The 20,043-nt window shown below is 38.7% G+C and overlaps 1 protein-coding gene across 26 annotated transcripts in view; it reads left to right on the top strand.

The window, feature by feature from the left end:
- Positions 1-19,838, top strand: part of ROBO2 (roundabout guidance receptor 2) — a 1,574,290-nt gene extending 1,554,452 nt beyond the window's left edge. For 16 of the 26 annotated variants that reach the window (XM_043509447.1, XM_043509467.1, XM_038413295.2 and 13 more), the window contains 4 exons: positions 3,852-4,022; positions 9,447-9,707; positions 14,656-14,856; positions 17,480-19,838. In XM_043509447.1, the coding sequence (XP_043365382.1) occupies positions 3,852-4,022; positions 9,447-9,707; positions 14,656-14,856; positions 17,480-17,481 (635 nt within the window). In that variant the 3' untranslated portion in view covers positions 17,482-19,838. The remainder of the gene's footprint in view (positions 1-3,851; positions 4,023-9,446; positions 9,708-14,655; positions 14,857-17,479) is intronic. The other 10 variants (XM_038413374.2, XM_043509506.1, XM_043509538.1 and 7 more) reach the window with 2 other exon arrangements.
- The last annotated feature ends 205 nt before the right edge of the window (positions 19,839-20,043 follow it).

A 20,043-nucleotide genomic window follows, 5' to 3' on the forward strand; every position in this document is an offset into this window, starting at 1 on the left:
ACCACTCTGTTCCCATAACTTTGGAACTTTTAGTACTATTCTCATATAAAGTTTGCCCTTTAGTACATTATTTGCATTTAGGAAAGTTGCCCATAAACATAGAGGCTGATCCTGCAGTCTTTATGCATGCAAAATTACCTCAGTACCTAGATGGCAAATGCTATACCTTAGAAATGGAGAAAAGGTTTTTGGCACTCACCCAAGCCACTCACAAAGATAGAGGGTGAAAAATCCTGGCTACATTGGCATCGATGGGAGTTTTGCCATTGACTTCAATGGAGCCGGGATTTCACCCTGACTCTTTAGTTAAATTAATCAATCTTTAAAACAGTTATTTCATTTTTAAAAACAGACAAAGCTCTCCAGTTGCTTCCCTGCAGTAGTGAAACATTGATTTGTTCAGTCTGTCTTTTCATAGGGAAATAAATAGACTGTCTGCCTTTAGCCGTGCCAGAATTTGGGGAGAATTTGGCCAAAATATCATTTAACACTGATTATTTTGCTTGAAGAGACTCTTTGAAAAGCCTTGTATGAGAGCATCAAAACTTTTGCACCCTTTCTAGTTTTTGTGTGCTCTTACTTGGGCTTATTCAAAGTCCATTGAAGTCAATGTTGATTTAATGTTGTGTGGATCAGGCCCATTAAGAGGTACAGGCCCTCTTCCCCCTCCCACACACAAACTTTAAAATGTATTATTGTGTAGCATATCCATGCATGAAAGGTGCATCTTTCTGGTCAAGTATTGGGTGTTTCCAGCTTGAAAAACACCCAATTAGGTTTTGATGGTGGGTGTGTTATGGTTTATCAAGTGGTTGATGTGCATTTTTAAAATTGCATGCTAACATATTGTCTATTTGATGAACCATTACGGTTTAGAACATGCCAAAGTATCCCGTTGTCATCACAGGACCATTATGGCAAAAGATTATTGTTCTCCTCTATGGATCTAATGCAGCAAGCAAAAAACTTCCTGGGACTTGATGCAGTTTAATGACAATATGATACTTTCAGTGATACCTCCTGGGCCATGATCTATCAAACAATATATTTATGTGGTTTTTAAAATGCATATTACCTACCTGATGCACCATAATGACTCATCACAGGACTTTTCTCTAGCTGAGAAGAGGCAATATTCTTTGACTGTCATTCAGGGACGGTATCTCAAAGCCTTATTCTACACTACCTTGTAACCTGTGTAGTCATTAACATGTATAGCCAAGTGGGTATAAAACACCATCACTGGTGTGATGGAGCATTCTGGTTTGGTAGCATCTTACACTCACTTTTCATGGGTGCCTGTGGCTATGCAGGGGACAAGGCATTGGCGAATTGGGACCAAAGTATCTCTCCTTCCTGACACACTCATTCAGGTTTCCAGTTGCCATTGTGCTAATTGTCACATAGGTCCATGATTTTGGATATTTTTTTTCATTGTTATAATACCCTATAATGGGACGACTATATCACCAATACAGACAGTCTGGCACAACTGAGCAGATTTTACAAAGGAGACGAGAATAACAGAGATGCTACAGGTCAGATATGAGGTGCACTAAAAGAATTGTGCTGAGAAACTTGCACGTCACCTGCCTGCCCTATGTATGACTCAAGTCAGTACTATCATTAGTCCCTCTCTTTCATAGGTACTTAAGTCAATCACAAACATGTCATATATTTTTTCCAAAGCCTGCATGCTGAATTAAGGGTTAGACTTATACCCATGAAAGCAAGAGAATTCACTTACAGATGAAATTTCATCCTAGATTCAGGGCTTGTCTACAAGGTGCTTTAGTCTTCACCAGAGGGGTGTAAATTTTAGTCCTCACTAGCATGTCATGCACTGACTGACCAGTGTGGACCATACTGGTGTGCACTAAAAGTTCCCAAGTGCTCATTAATGTAGTCCCGTTCCAAACAGTGTTACATTAATGCACACTAGGAAATTTTTACTTTAATCTCCTTTGGTACAGATTAAAATTCCATGGAGGATGATGATTTTACACTCCATGGTGTCTACGTGCTGACAAGGTTTATTTTTACCCTGTGCTGCAATATGGAGTGAGTTAATGATGGGATTTCAGACTCATCTCTGAATTTCCTTTCCTTAAAATTTTTAAATCAAATCCTCACTATTTTGGCATGTATTTGTTTCTGGTTGAATCCATGATTAGGAAAAATAAGAACTCAAATGCTGAAAAAGCAATTCTTGCATGTACAAATTACTAAAAATCAACCTTTGGGAGATTGTGGGACAGATCTTGATTCCTTTCACAGCAGCTTTGTACCACTCTGGCAGTGCAAAGGGCTGTAATACTCTACCAATTGACAGATAAAGATTCCCTTGTCACAGAGGAAACCCCAGATGACAGAAAGCCAACATAGCTATCTCTAACCCTAAAAGACCCTGCCAGAGTAGGGTATGTGCTAGGGCACGGCTAAAAGAAGGGGGTGTATTTAGAACACTTCCGTACTCCAGTGACCCCCTGCAAGCCTACTGGCTCTTTGAGGGATTTTAACAGCCAATTTAGGTTAGAGCAGCCCACGGTCTTCTCTAAATTCTTCACCAGACACCAAAACCGCTCCCAAGCAGCCTGGGGAGCACAAAGATGGCATACAGCCTCCTTATCTCTCCTATCAAGTCCTGTGCAACTTGGCCAGACTTGGTCCTTCTCGGTTTAAAAGAAAAACAAGGAGTTTGGTTGTCTTAACACATTGAATTCTGGATAAAATTAAAGAAAATCAGAATAACCACCAGTTCAAAAGAAAGTACAATGTTAAAATTCCTAAGGTACTTGTTACAGATGTCAAACAAGTGAAACAAGAATAAAACATTCTGAAAAGATTCCAAAGGGCTCACCCAATCTTAATAGACAATAAGCCAATGTATTCAAAAGACTTTGGAGAATTTGATTGAATTAATACATACATGTAAAAAAGAAATGAATAAAGCAATTGAATTGTCACCAAACAACCCCTGCTACGATACTCTTGAATGCCCCATTAGAATAGGGTCAAGCAGAAAAGGAGTGGGTTTTTTAGAGAAGGTGGTTCAGTGTAAACAGAACTCTAAGTAAGCAGTTAGCCAACGTGTCCAGAATAAGTTTTTAGATACACATGCATATTCACAATAATAAATAAAATAATGGAGAAATCTTACAAAAATAAATGTTCTTGCTCTTTGTTTGTTTGGGTCCATAGATCTGCAGGCATAAGTTAGTATATATTTTGTAAAATCAGCTACATTAGTGTCAGTGGAGTTATACCAAATATACAGTACACTGGAGTCATGAAGATAAGAATCTGGCCCAGTGTATGTATGCTATACACAGAGAAAGATGTTATATGGTGAATAAACATTATACAATTGCAAAACTATTTTATCCCCCTGCAAGTGTAAGAAATTATTCTGAACACATCTGTTTAGTATAAAAAGTAGGCATGAGTTACACAACATATAATAGTTTTATCATAATGGTTTTGGAATGGTTTTAGTTAAAATTTAAAGGAAAATATAATGCTGAGTTTCTCACTTGGCTTATTGTGGAGTATTTTAAAATGATTGTCACCAGCGGATATTTCAGCAGGGCACTTACTTTATCTTCATCATCATCATTAATATTATTTGTATTACCAGAGAGCCTAGGAACTCTAGTCATAGATAAGGACCCCACTGTGCTAGGTGCTGTACAAATACAGAACAAAAAGATGGTTCCTGCCCAAAAGGGCTGACAATTTTCACGTGAGTGCTGAAAGGGAAGATATGCAGTACTTCAGATCAGACACATGAGAGCACAGCCTACTTCACTGTAATAATGTTTTCCATTTTGATTTCCTTTTTTGTCCTCTAGGCAAAGCATACCCTTCCTCTCAGCGACCTCGGCCAAGCAGTCCATTTTCAACTGACAGTAACACCAGTGCAGCCCTGAATCAGAGCCAGAGGCCTAGGCCTACTAAAAAACACAAGGGGGGTAGACTGGACCAACCCCCATTGCCTCACCGCAGGGAGGGAATGACAGATGGTAAGTTCTTTGGTTTGAAGTCAGCTCCATAGTAGTACCGATATGTTGCATGCATGCAGGACTGAAAAAGTGTAAAGTGTTCACTTAAAGCATGTGGGCTTCAGTGAGCTATTTGTTCCACGATGTAAGATCTCTAAGTTGTCAAGTGAATAATGTTGAAATGAGAGTTGTGTGAAACTTGGTTGATTCATCACTGAGCATGATTTCAAGCAAACCTTTCTTTGGTTTGTCTATGGATGGGTTAACCCCTCTCAGGTTTCTAGAAATTTCATTGCAAATCACATCTAAAATGACTGAATTTCATCTGGTTTCACACCATAACCATGACTGTAGCCAATGCATGGAGGTAACAATATTCAAATGGATTTCCCAAGAACAAATTCAAAGTGCACCATACTATATTCCGCTTTGCTCATGCTCTTTGTGCCACCCATACAAAAGGTCCATATTAACCCATGACATGCTGTCCTTACCCACCTATCCCACTGCTTGGTAATGCTGTTCCATTCCTGAATTCCACTCACCTCCACTCCCTAGTGGCTCTGTCTTTCTCTCTAATTCTGTGACACCTCTGTTTCTCTCTAATCCCTCTTCCAACCTGCAAATCCCTGGTTGATCTGTTCCTTCTAATCACTTGAACAACCATCTCTCCTGTTGTTCCTACCTCACTTATACTTGTGATTAGCAAAAGAAGCAACCACCATCTGCTACTCCTATGTGTGGCTCTCTTACCACTTGTGCTGCTCTCATAGCTGGCTACAGTAAATGTTGAAGGATTTGGAGAGGGCCGCAGGCAAACAAACAGCTTTAAAAAAGTCATCAGCCATTTTCACCACTCCTGTAATGAGGGTGGGGATATGGGTGCTCTCCTCATTGTTCTGGTCAACGCTTCAGTGCCCCCTGATGCTTTGCAGCTGCCTTCTCTTCCAAACAGGCAAATCAGAGACAGAAAGAAGGGCATTCCCTGGAGATGCATTTTTCCCTACTTCAGTTGGTACCATAAGATCAGCTAAACTTTGTTGTCCCTCAAACAATGTTGGGGTGTGATTTATGCCTGTGAGTTTGTGTTCACTCAGAAATGAGTCTCTTGTTCTTTCTAATGGTTAGTGAGCCTTGACAAATCTTCCAGCAAATGTAGAAGTCAAGTGGTGTGTGGTGTCAGGTTCTGTTGTGAACATTTCTCAGAGCTCTAGTCAAAATTCATTAGTACATTCTTCCATTACGTATTTATTCAATAAACTTATAAATTGCGGAGCACTGCAAGCTGCATATTTTAACCATACTATGCCTTCCTGGCTGAATTTAAATTTACATCTTTAGTGGAACATAATGCTTGACAAACCCATAGAAGAAGAATCAGAGAGGAAGTATGTGTAGTGACTAAAGCCTGTGGACCTAGAGTTAGCATGTCAGTTCCTTCCTCATCTTTGCCACTGACTTGCCCAATCTTTGCTTCTGCTCACCTTTGCCTATGCCACTGTAAGAAGGACACTCACACTCTGATCGCAAAGAACAGCTCATAGGGTGCAGAAAGGAGTGCCTGCAGCCTACCTTCCAACCATATGCTGTGCCTTCGTCCAGTTGATGACAGTCCAAGAGCCTGTTTCACTTCGCCAGGCAAGGTAGTCATCACTCTACACTCATAAGGAGGGCTAGTCTAAGCCCAATCCAACCCTCCATTAATCTCTGCTTGGGTTTGTGCTCTGCTAAAGCATCTGAATCCCAGTCCCTCAATTAGGCAATCAGAAGACAAGGCCTTCACCCCCACCACCCGCCTTTCAATTATAAATTGGCTTGCAAATTTATGATCCAGCCATTAGATATTGCTAGTGGTGGTTGGCTGGCATTCCACCAAACCAATCAGTTGCTGGATATCCAAGATAAATATGTAGTACCTGACATCAGAACAATGAATCCCATTGGGATGTAACAATTAAGATATTAGGCAATACCATCATGTACTAGGGTCTTCCCTCTGAAATCCCCTCATTTCTTGGTTTACAATTTTCTTGGAGCTATTGACCTTAGGAAACGAGTTGACTCCCCTCCATGTGTGCTACATAGATGAATCTAACCATACTAGCCTGGCCATAGGGCAGTGGGACTGTAAATCAATGTAGTCTCTCTTATCCTTTGCTCGTAGCCCAAATTCCAACCGATTGACTGATCAGTATGAGCTGATTTTATATTATGTGGGGTGCTGCCACCACTACTGATTTACACACAGAGCAGAGTGTGTGGGTGGGAGAGATTAGCCTGCTGTGAAATGGGAGCGGGCTCATCATGACTTCAGATGCAGTGAGATCTTTACATAGGCTCAGGGGAAACAGCAGTGTGTGTCTGGTGAGCTTAACTAAGGCTAAAGGTAGGAGAGGGGATAATTAATGCCACAGACACTGGAAAAGAAGGGAGGCAAAAGAGTTACCATTAAATGCAAAACTTCTTTTAGGAAAGGGTGTTGCTTTGCCAGCCAGTCCTGAGACAGAGAGCAAGCAATAAGACAGCTCAATACTAAATCAGTAGGGCCATCCGTCCTTAAAGTCCTCCCCTGCCAACCTTTGTACAACATGGGCCCCACAACCCTGGACTCAGGGTGGGACCAGCCTAGATGGATTCTCTAAGATAGACCTACCCTACTTCCAAAAATGTGTGAGACTTCCTTCAAAAATAACTTGTTTAACTTCAAATAGCTGATATCATCCAAGGATTTCAAAGTCCTTTACAAACATCAATATTCAGATCACTGCTGTGCCCAGGCAATGATATCCATTTTGCAGATGGAATTGCAGGAAAAGTAAGGTTGAGTGATTTGCCCAAGGTCACAGAGGAAATCTGCTGCAGGTCAAGGAGTTGTGTCCAGATCTCCTGATTCCCAATCTGTACCTTAACAACAAGGCTTTCTTCCTCTCCAGTGTTTGATTCATGAAAGTTTGCTAAGTGCATTGAGATAGTCAGATGAAATGCACTGTATACAGTAAAGTATTTATACTGGAACAATTTTTTTAATTTAATGACATTCTTTTTCTGTGCTACTGTCTGTTGCAGATTTAAAACTTACACATCTGTTGCTCCCTATTATTTTATTTTATTTTGTTCATTGTGAAATTGTAATAGTTCTATGTTGGAGAATCAGATTCCATATTACAGACTGCCTTTAGTGAATTGCCTGGATGTTCAAATAGAGGTTGTAAGTTACAACTTCAATAATCTGAATTTTAGATTGCATAAGCAGATGCCAGTGTCTTGGTTCTGTAAGGTAACTGGTTATGATTGCAGTAAAATCAATTATAAGGAATGCCATTTTGGAAGCCAACACTATAAAGCAATTTTACATTGGCAGGCTCCCATACCCCTCCGCTCATTCACGTACAATAACTCAAATGCAGTCGGGGCCTTGGAAGGTCACATTTATATTCATAACTAAAAAAACTAAAATAAATTAGCACTGAACATAAAGTATACACAAAGCCCACTGACAGATTATTATAATATTGTGCTAGCCAGAAGAGAGAGATCTCAATCTGGGGGTTGGCACCTCATTCAAGAGCAGAAGTACAGTGCTGCTACCAGATATAACTCTCCCGTCCCATACATTGACCTGTGGTCCCAAATAACCAGCATTTTCTCACTTAACTATGCAAAACAGAAGTGCTGACTGGGAAGCTGTCTCATCGACTTTGGAGACAACGCTGCCCCACACACAGGAAATGCAAGTATCACCTCTACTATCAAGGATATGAACATGAGGAATCGTACCCCATATAAAACTGAAACACTGCCAGCCTTTTAAAATAAATCTGTTGACCAAGACCTCCTCATCAATATGTAAAAATTGCTTCAGTCCCTTCATAGTTTCAACCCTGAGACTCCAGTGGAGGTTCTAAAAGCAGAGGAATACCCCTTCATACCATCCACTGTTCCTGGTCAAGTTCCAATTAAAAGTTTTCAGATGCTATAATTTCTGAAGGGTAAAAAACAAAAGGATAGAGCTTCAATTGGTGTAAACTGGCAAAGCTCAACTGGAGTCAATTGAGCTACACCATCTAAGGATGTCTCCCAACATATCTGTAAAATTTTCCCAATACAATTAGTAGAACCATAATATAGTACATAATAATAATGAGCTACAGGCTGTTCTACATACACTATAGATAGGCGGCATGGGGGCAGCTTCTCAGGGGAAAATGAGAGGCACCTCAATTTTTTTTAAATTCCTCACAATCTGATCTTGAGGCATAAAGAGCCACGGTCTCTTGTTTTCCTATTGTATAACTTCAGTCAAAATTTCAATTTTTTGAGCTATAATTTTCCAGCTTTGATCACTGTCTCAGGATTCTATATAGTGAGAAAAGTATGCTTATCTAGTTCAAAAAAGAACTAGATAACTCCATGGAGGATAGGTCCATCAATGGCTATTAGCCAGGATGGGCAGGGATGGTGTCCCTCGCCTCTGTTTGCCAGAAGCTGGGAATGGGTGACAAGGAATGGGTCACTTGGTGATTACCTGCTTTGTTCATTCCCTCTGGGGCATGTGGCATTGGCCACTGTCGGAAGACAGGATACTGGGCTAGATGAACCTTTGGTCTGACCCAGTATGGCCGTTCTTATGCTTTTGTCATCACAGATATACTTTGAAACCTCTTTTTTTGAACAGTACTACCACTTTAGTGGTTTAGAATATAAACTTTGAAACGTAGCGTACAAGTTATTCTGAACATCATGTGACATTCAGTGTTCAGTTGAAAATTTGTTTTGACTTGGGTAAACTATATGTTCTTTAAATTTAGGAAGTGGCTGAAGATTTTTTCAAAATAGCAAGTTTTGACTGAACTTTTTTTCTGAAAAGTGAGATTTTTTTTGCAAAAAATATTCATCTTATTAAATGGCTCTCTTTAAAATATATTTTGCACATTTATAATAATACCTTGTCAGTGATGACATATTTTTTAAATAACTTGATATTTTGTGAGATTTGATAGAATTTTACTTTTAGATTTTGAGTTCATTCAAAACCGAAACTGAAAGTGAAACTCAAGGATGGGGGCAGAGAGATATGTACCAAACAGACTGAAACAGAAGAAACCCAGTGAAATAAAATGGATTAATTTTTCAGAGCTTGACATAATTCCTTGACTCTTGTTGAATGAGGCAGGTATGGTAGTATACATCATGTGTTGAGGAACACAAATTGTAGCTCATATTCTATTGATTTCATAGACGTTAGTAGCACAATTGCTGGAGGTAGAGGATAGTAGTGAGAGTAAATACACTGAATTTCTGACTAACATGAATTTCCTTTTTTTATAAAGTCATAATAAGTGACTCTGATCCTTTTATTAGGAGACATTTTTTTCTCTGCGGTTTCAAACAAAACATGTTTCAATTAAATATTAGCTTGTTCTAAATCTTATTCACATTTTTTAGATCTTCCACCACCACCAGATCCGCCCCCTGGTCAGGGTTTAAGGCAGCAAATAGGCCCTGGCCAACGTGGAGGCTCGGCAGAGAGAAAAGGAAGCTCTCTTGAGAGGCAGCATACTTCCAGCATAGATGAAACAAAGAGCTCATTGGATCGTCAAGCTAGAACATCATTAGAGTGGCAGCGACAAACCCAGGAATGGATAAGCTCCACAGAACGTCAAGAAGATTTCAGAAAAGCCCAACATAAGCAAGCATTTGGATCAGGTGTGTGTGCTGCACAAGTCAAAGAAGTGTAGACAGCTTCTTGAAACATTTCCACTAGAGGTTTATAACACGCTAGAATCCTAGTCCCCATGATTGCCAAGACTTATATTAGAAGAATAAACACATTCACCCCCTAAGCCAGTGCATTCATTACACTATTTAGGGAATTAATAATACTGTCAAACATAGCAGCAAAAAAACCCAAAATCTGAATTCTGTTCTTGGTGGGCAAGGAAAGAGGAACAGCCATTTAACTATTCCCCTTTATAAAATGTATTTAATTGTACAGGTAAGGCCTGATATACCAGTATCTTCAACCAGCAACTAAATTGGCACTAGCTGTTTTGTGTGTCTACAGAGAGCTGACCCTCCTTAGCCTGACATTTTTTACAGCCATATTTATAGCATCCTTTCCTCTCTACTCAAGTATATGACAAAATAACCTTCCTCTGTACGGCTTTGATTGATGAAAATATAGACTTTAACTGGGAACTTGTCTTTTCTGAGTGCTGAGCTTGACTTCTAAATGGATCTCAGACCTGAAAAGACATGTACAGGAGGTGAGACTGGACTGGAGATTCAGCTCTACAATATTCACAGATTCCTTCACTTCAGCCACTAACAGCTTCTGTTTTGGGATACCTAACTATTTTCTGTAACCTACTTCTCACATCTTAGTCCAGTGCTGATAAAATAGAATGATGCAAGGGGACAATTGCACAATGAACACACAGCATAGAAACAAGGCATATACAGTTCTTTTTTCTAAACTTATACCATGACACTGGCAATAAGTATTTAAATACTAATTTGCCTAGCTAATCTACATGCTTACCTCATATCTGTAAAAACAATGGCATAGGTAGGTGCACTATCCTGGAACAAGGATTTCTGAATGGTCCCTCTCTGATACCTGTATGTTACCCTCCTTTATCTGCTTCTCAGGACAGCCTCAGAAGAAAAATGACTGGTCTGTTCAGTTCTAGACAAAAGCAAAAAAAAAGTGTTACTGTCCGGTTACAGTTGCTACAGTAAATATTATAACCCCTATTTTAATACATAACAGGAACATTACCATAAAAAACAAACCAAAACAATCCTTCAATAGAATGGACAAGTGAAAGGTCATTTATATGTCTGTTCTATCGCCTTTGCAGTACAGATGTTTGTTTAAAAATGATATTAATATGTGAGATTTCACCTGGTATAGTCCAATAACAACCTTAACTCTGACCCACAAGACATACAAACCTTTTCTATATATACACCGCTAATATACTGTATGTATATCTGTTATGTGAAGCTATATTCAGGGGAGCTCCTCTGCTACCAAACTCTAAATTCCACAGTAACAAGGCTCCCCATTTCTATTTCTAGTAAGTGTGCAGGAAGGGCTGATGAGGATGTTAACTATTATGTAACTTAGGGGGTCTACAGTTGTAGGGCTCCCATACCTCACAGCTCAATCAGAGCCAAAACCCACTGAGTACAAAGGACTGATTCCCACTGGCTTCAGAGAGTGTTGAATCAAGTCCCTCAGGGGTTAGAGTGATTGCAGAGTTCCTATCCTGTGAACCTTTCCAGATCCAAGGCAGTTGGCTTTCCCTCCCTTAGGCGGTGCATTGGGACCTGCTGTGCCCTCTCCTTCAATGCGAGACATGCAGAAACCTGTCTTCAAATGCTTTCCGTGATGTCCTGTAGTTGAATGCAAGTTGCTTCGCTGAAGCCGTGCCAGCATTTTTCACTGTGCGTGTTTCTTTTCTACTCTGACTTCTTATATTGAGGCTTTCTGTCTCCATATTCTCTTCTCCATTAGGTTTAACGATGAATAGTCATGCATCATATTTATAACGTTAATTATGCGTGTATTTTTTCTTGAACTCTGTCCTGAACTATTTCCCCAATTAATGATGAAGTTCACTGGGAATCCATTCACCAGATAACAGGGTTAGACACTTAACAAATATTTCCAAAATAAGGCATTTTTAATTGTTGTCTTTCTGAAAAACTGTTTGCTCAATTTCCTTGATATCATTCAAAACAATGTCTACTCTAATCGATTGTCAGCCTTAATATTTTGAAAGCATGACTTTTAGATAGATAGATCAGAAGAATCAAGAAATATGCATAAGAAACCACAGTAACTGCATCCTCCCTTCCATTCTTCCCTCATCCTACCTTCCCCATTTCATTGCTTTTACTCAGTGTATCATGTCTACATTTGGACCTGGGTCTTACACACACCTGCATCTGGGACAAACTGTGTTCCTGAGTAGTGTGATTGATTTGGTTCAGAAATGAAGTAAGCGGGAGTACTCCCAGGAGTAAAGTTGTAAACACACCAAAGTGTTTGCAGGATCAGTGCTTGAGATTGTAAATTCTTCGGGGCAGAGGCCGTATGTACTTTACCTATGAAACATCAAGCCCACTTTGGGTACTGTATATATAAAACAATAAGGAGTTTGGCTGAGTACTGAATACATTATTCACTTTTACATCAATTGACCTACACAAGGAAAATTTTGCAGTTTGTCAGATCATTTATTCAATGAATAACAGTTACATTTGTTAACAAATATTTTAAAGTATTGTACTAGCTGTAATAATAACCCTAATTGTGTACAAAGAGATTATTATTCTTTCTATTGTAGAGTCTCACCTAAGACACACAGCTGCCATTGATATCAAGGGCATAGACCCTATTGATTTCAACTGTGCAGGACTAAGCCCCTAATTACATGTATTTTTCAAAAGAGCATTAGTAGTCTAGTACTGGAAACCCTATTTTCACTGATGACTTTTGAGCATGCTCAGGATTACTAAGTGGAGCAACAGCAGCAAATACCTAAATGTGATATGCTCAGCTACCCCATAACAGGCACACTATGCAGATCAGATTAGAGTAGTTCTGAGAACAAGGAGAACATTGTAGTTGTCCAACACAGGTGGATCCTATAAACACCTCTGTGGACAAACAAACACCAGTTTTGTAGATGTAAATTAAGGCCTTGATTCTGCAAAGAAAACCACGTGGGCAGATACTCACTGAGCTCTTTGCAGGATCAGAGCCTAAAATGCTGTTTTGGGGGTAGGGAAATGTCCTTCAGAACTGCCAATAGAATTTAGACAAATATCTTCCAAGTTCTAGAATGTTTGAAAAATCTGACTGTTATTTTATATTGTTATTGTTTATTTTATGAATTACACATTTTTCAGGCTACATCATAAAAGCATATATTCTATTAAAGTATTGTAACAGTATGTGATACAGTATGGGGGGGTTTGGTGGTGGATGTTTCTAAATATTTCATTTCACCCTTAATAGTGGTAAAGAATGGACTATTCATCAAAAACCTTAGTCTTCATCCCAAAAGAGGAAAAATAAACCAGTTTATAGTATATTTCATTCTCCTAAACTTTTGCAAAACTACTGTCTTTTCATTCCATATTCTAGAAATGTATCCGGCTTTCTGCCAAACTGATTTCCTCTACTTGTGTTTATTGCTGCCTTTGCAGGTTGCTGCATATTTCACCCAGCTGTTGGAAAGAGTTTCCCTCTGATTCTATTGTTAGGGTTTGCTGTGAAAAGAACTGCTAATAAAATTTAAAAGTCTTCGATAGCTAAATGCCATTTTGCTATGTGTTTTAAATGTTTGCTTACGTTTCAACAAGGACAGCACAATAATAGCATATGAAGCAGATATCCTGCAGTGATAGTATTCTAAACGTATTGGCGCTAAGATTATGGAAGAGAGTCAAATATAATCTCTTATCTCCCTCTTCCTTTTCCACTACTCCCTCTCTACTTCTCCCTCCCTGTCTCTGCCCACTTTTAAAAAACCCAGTTAAATGGTTGAGCAATAGGTAGAGGGGGAAAAAATCTTAACCCTGAATCAGGAAGGTTCTTAAGCAAGTGCATACTTTAATCATATAGTTGTCCCATTGACTTTAGTGGGGGCTACTCATGTATTTAAAATTAGGCATATGCTTAAGTACCTTGCTGATTCGGTGCTCTAGTAATGCAGGTTTCTTCCTCAAGATTCAGTCAAAACAGCTAGATTGCTGTGTGTACAACAAGAAAATAAAAATAGTTCTACAAAATAAACAGCCAAACTCCTCCGTTTGGGAGTCAAACTAATTCTGTTGTTTGCTGCTGCTACTGTTATTACCAAAATGCCCAGAGGACCCAATCAGGTTTGAGGCCCTGTTTTGCTAAGTGCTGTACAAACACAAAGGTGCAAGCCTATGATCACTGGAAATAAATCCCTCTCTCCCCAAAGACATTCTGTGTCCCAAGACACCTATTCTTACAATCCTTCATCTGCGCAAGAGGAGAGGTAAACTGAGTGGGATGGAAACCTTTGTTCAATGACGACCATGTAGTGCCCCTGAAACAGTGTCATGGAAAGATTTATTCCCCCACAAATATTTAAGTAATAGGATTATTTGCAAAATAAGATTTTTCCAATGTACTTTCTATGGTTGGAAATTACTGAGCTGCAGGAAGCTAATTAAATTAGCTGATACCAGAGTTCTTTATCTAAATTGATTGAAGCGGTGTTACCATAAGTTAAACTAAAGAAGAGGAGAAAAAACACACTCCTAGAAGCTTAAAGAAAAATCTAATCATTACATTATTCTGGAAATTGTATGTGCAGCTATTTCTATTAAGCAATCTGTGATTCATCATCTAGTTGTTCACAAGGAATCTCATTTTATAATTAATTCAAACTAGTTTATAAGTTTACATGCAAACACATTGGTTTCATTATCTGTGGAAGCAGTTTAGGATGCACAGGGAGGCTTTTTGGTATTACTGCCATATCATAAGGCAAAATAAAAGAAAATAAAACCTTTCTAAATGCAATATACACTGGGTGAGTTTGATGTCCACACCTGGATAATGCTGTTTAATAATATGTTCATGATTTGATTTTGTGTTTTCTAGAAGAGGCCCTGGTGCCATATAGTAAGCCCAGTTTCCCATCCCCAGGTGGTCACAGCTCTTCAGGAACAGCTTCTTCTAAAGGATCGACTGGACCCAGAAAAGGTGAAGCCTTGCGAGGAGGTCACCAACGCAATGCCAGTGACCTTCTTGATGTAGGATATATGGGATCAAATAATCCAGGACAATTTACTGGTGAATTATGTAAGTGTCTTTCTTGCTGCAATTCAAATGTTAAAAAAGAAAAAACAAATTTATATTATAATTTTCAATGAAGCAAGATTGAACTCCAGAGAGAGGGAAGCTCAGTTTGTCAGTCAGATGTGATTCTGACCCAGATCTCTGTCATCTCTGAGAGGTCACTTCCTTGTGAAAAAGGTGAATGATTGAAATTTATCTTTCTGTGCCTTTAGATTTATCTTAGATTAAAAATCATGGTGAAGGGTGAAATCTGTGTTTGTACTGTGACTCATGCCAGGGTCATCTATTTAACACATCCTTGAATCTGTGATTCTAGTGTAAAGGGAAACACATCAGATCAGCTGGTTAGAATTACTCGTTATCCTTTAGAATTTTTTGGCCAAATTCAAGTTACTTGACCTGAAAGTGGCATTGTTGATGATGTTACAGAAGTGCATTAAAAAGAGGCCTTTGTTCTATTCCTGGCTGGTTACAGCAGGCAAACTTATCACTCCCCTTCTTTACCCCCTCTCTTTCCCATTCAGCTGTCTCTCTCCTCTCTGCCCCCTGATTCAGTCTCCCTTTTGCTCATCCCAAAGTAAGTGTGCCTCCCTTTTTCTCAAGTTCCCCAGCCCAGCAGAACTCCTTCCCAAATTTATTACCACTATGTATGTGTCATACCTGGTACCATTCTGTGTATACATCACTAGATGACATTCATCTGAGACCTCAAAGACTGTTAGGTCATAGAAGCTGACCTTTTAGTAACAAGAACAGCAAATACTGTGGTGTTCTGGCTGCCTGAGAAACACAGTGAGAACACACCTGAGGCCAGAAGTCTTGGGGGAGGTTCTGTGACTTTCTCACCACACCATCAGCTCCTTTATAGAAGGCTGATAACTGACCCCTGCTGATGTTTGTCAGTGCAGAGCAATGTCAGTATTGGATTTTCCAGAGCAGAAGGCTCTCCTGTACATAAGGTATCTCAGGCTAGGCCTCCATGTATGTTGGCATGTAAAGTGCATACATTGTACACCCTCCAGCACAGGTATAAATAACAGCATAGACAGGCATTGCTTAGGTGAGTAGAATAAAGACACGCCCAAACCTCAGGGTATGTATCCTACACGGCTTTATTCATGCCCAAGAAGTGCTTCCCCCAAACTACATTCCTGTTATTAGCTGTGTAGTGTCCCTCTGCCTTCCACAGGGAAAAGCTTTGGCAGTAGGGAAAGGCTCTGGAATCTCCCTGTTGCTAGTGTCTTTCCGCAAGGCCTTCCCCTTGCCAGAGCCTTTCACTGAATCATGTAGCTACACACCGTTGTATGAATGCAGCCCGCTTTTCAAAGAGGCATGTAGTTACACCTATGCTACATGCCACTGTCAGTGTAGACAAGGCCTTAGGGTGAACCATCATGCAACCAATGCAGGGAATGTGGCCAGAGGAAAAGGGATGCGGCTTAGACTTTGCTACTATTCTATGGGCCCCAGTTTCCATGACAATGCCATAAGGCCATAGGTAGCTAGGAGTCCAACCCATCACAGAGCAGCCCCAGGATAAGAGGAATGCAAAGCTGCCTTTAAGACATCTTTGCATCTCTCTTTCTGAGCTCTGCCAAGCACACTTCTGCTGTGGATCTGGCCCATAAAATTGGTATATCACTCTGGTAAAGAATATGTTAATCATTTCCACATGCAGTGCAATTTAAAAGTGACACAATTGGAGAACACTTGTAGTACATAACAAAATAACCAGGTTTTACTTGATATCCAAATTGAGCCCCAGGTCTGACTTCAGCATAGATGTTCCATTTGAAAAAGATACAGAGGTCATTTAAAAATATTAAGTTTGTTGCTCTTTCCCACTTACATATTTCTTTCACTTCTGTTCACTGATTCTCTCTCTGGTAAAAGCAATAAATAGGGTACTTTTGCAGTAATTGCATAACAGATATTACCTGGACAGCAGTTACAGTGTGCTAACAGAATATTCTTTATAGATCTATTCAAACAAATGTTTCTTAGATACAATCAACCCTATAACTGTACCTAATCCTGTTTAACTGTACCTACACTAGATTTGTCCAATAATATCTGAGCAGGTACATAGGTTCGCTACAAGGAGTCCCTTTGTCATTGGACTTCTGCAGACATTGTGTCTACCTATGTGTATCTGCCTGAAGAAGTAAGGCCTTAGTGTCTGGTCCAAAGCTTGGTACGTCAATGGATAGACTTTCACTGACTTCAGTGAGCTTTGGATCAAGCCCTTGGTTAGCATTTACACTAGTCCTATTAATCAGTTAGGGAAGGATTCCCCCCCTCACACACACACACTCACATCCCAGTGGACTCTCAGTACAGGCACTTCATGAGGCACAGCAGAGAACCAGACCCTCAGTATTTACTTGCAGTTACCACACAGTGCTAAGGCAGAGACTGCAGTTGTCTCATGACCTACACGCACACAGGAAGACGTATTTGGTCTCTTTACTACAACTGGTCTTCCGTGTAGAATTTTTAAAGTCAACCACTTGCAATTTTAAAAGCAATTTTAAAAAATCCAATAAGTTTATGTGATGTGCTGTGGTAATGTGGCCAGAGGATTTGTTTTATTTGGTGCATTTTTTTCTCCTTTTTCTTTTTATAGAGTAGTTGAGACGAGACATCCCAAGCTGCTCTGAAGGACCATCAGGTCTGAACTCATGGAAGTGATGACACTAAACAGTGCAATGAACATTTTCTTTATTTATGTACTATTAAAAGAACTGTAAATGCAATGTAAAGACACACAGCCACACATATCCCACAGATACTTGTGTTCGTCTCTTTAATACACCATCCACCTTAAACTATTTCTTGTCAGGAGTATATAAAAAAGAAAGAAAAAAAATCACCCTCCAGGATGAAAAGGATTTCCCTCTGTATATAATTTCTTTTGTTGCATCGCTATGCAAGCTCACTTTCTTTTTAGCTATATTCATATTATTGTCTGTTCTTATTGGTCTGTTGTACTATATGTGAATTAATAGGCTGTGGTGCCATATATTAACTTTTAATTGTGTAACTTTTATGTTTAAAGTTTGCACTGCAATTTTATTTGGTGATAAGCACAAAACTCTACTCCTCGTGACATGAAGAAGAAGAAGAAGAAGAAGAAGAAGAAGAAGACTGAATGTGTGAAGAGCATTTTATGTGCTGTAAGCTATGTTGGATAATGCTGGATGTAACGGAGTATGGTAAATGGTTTTCCATTGGGGTGTCGCAATAGGAAGATGACAGGCAAAACTGATGTTAGCAAAGATGTCAGGGACAGAATTAAATCTCTTAATAGCAAGCAACATGGTTGCTCTTACTATTTAAAAAAAAGGGGGGGTTGTCAAAAGATGAAAATGTGAGTTTCAAGAGTGAATATGAAAAAAAGAGTCTACAGAGTTGAACTATGACCTCTGAATAGAACGCTAAGCTTCTCAACTCTTAGGGTCAGTTTTTACCTGCCCAATATAATTAAATAATGGAGGTTGGGGGGGAACTTTCTACAAACAAAAGAAATTAAGGTGTTTCACTAAAGCTGTTTTTAAGTTACATTTTAAAAAGAATTACCATAATTAATCTGTCAAAGCCAGCATGTAATGCAGAAATTCTCCCAGGAAAAAGAAACAATATAAACTCTGGGATTACCTAACAATTAGCTAAAGATGCAATTTATTATTGAGACATATTCAAGATGCTTCAGAAAAATGAAATATGTTGGAGTATCTTAGTTCATCTTTCCAATACATGTATAGTAAAATAGAGGATAGAGCTGCACCACTGAAATTCATTACATGAGTTGTTTTTTATGCAGTCTAGAAACTTTTGTGTTTTATTAACTGAAGTCCTCAATAACTGAAGTTGAATCCACGGAATTTGTAGTAAAATTCTTAGTGTTTGAAAAAGAAAGCAATGGTAAAATTATGTTCAGTTTGCAGTAAATATTTTTCTTTCAATGCAGTATGTTCTCAGAAATTGGATACAAACAAAAAAACTTTGACCTACTTTTAACGCGTGAATTTAAACCCTACTATAATAACAAAGTAACGCATGTTTATACACTTTTTGAATAAACCAAACTCTGTAAGTGGACATTAATAACAGCATCCTGTCTCATCATTAGTTTTCATGACTTTCTCTAGTTTTTCTGCACCTCCAAAATCCCAATGAGTAAATTTTTCAAACATTTGTTAGAATACTTTACATGTATTGTATACCACATTCATTCAATACTTAATTTAAATAGTACATCCCACAGCTTTTTTCTATTAATCACCTAATCATGAATGCAAGTTTGCATTTAAACACCCTTGAAGTATATCCTGTCTATGTTGTTTTGTATATCGCCTTGGAGTTCACCAGTATTAAATGAAGTACACTTTTAGTGATGGCAAAGTCCTAGGACAAGTAAATTACACTGCTAAATATATGTGTTTCTTTTCATTTTATTTAACTATTCCATTATACAATAAAACACTACAGTTTTCAATTGTATTCAGCACTGTCAAATATCAAAAACTGGTATTTAAACGTTTAAGGTCAAATCTGTTATTTATCCCATTACAAGACAAAAACAAACAAAATGTATGAATTTATTTATATATGTAACCAATGAATATATGTAATTTTCCTGCTGATTAAATGGATATAGTTAAAGCCATTGTTTATAAATGTACAAAAATATTCAACAAAGGTAAAAAGGGCATCAGATTTTTGCTGACTCTGATAGGTGAAGATACAGAGTCTTCAGCACACTTCTCACATTTTGCTGCTCTGGAAACATTTCAATATGACTACAGAGGATTTGATTTGAACACTTGTGCTGAGCTTTGGTGGAACACCTTTGTCATTATATTAAAATTGGAATCATGAGAAGTTGACAAAAGCCATCCCACTGACTTTCAGATATGTTTTATCTATTCCACTGGAAAGTGAATGTGTGTCAGTATTAAAGCTGTGCAGTACCATGACATTCACTAACTTGTCCATCTGCTTCTGTATGTTTTTGTTCATTAATAATTTGCTTAAAATTACATAATAAGTCGTCAGTGTGTATCACAAAGTGTCTCCATTATCTTACAGGTGATGTTTCTTTTGTTCCCTCTTTTCTATACAGTGTACTTCCAACAAACCACAATACATATATTTTTTTAAATGCAGTTTAATTTACTATTTTTTTAA

This window comes from Dermochelys coriacea, chromosome 1 (genome assembly GCF_009764565.3).
Source record: "Dermochelys coriacea isolate rDerCor1 chromosome 1, rDerCor1.pri.v4, whole genome shotgun sequence".
In the NCBI taxonomy this organism is placed as follows: domain Eukaryota; kingdom Metazoa; phylum Chordata; order Testudines; family Dermochelyidae; genus Dermochelys; species Dermochelys coriacea.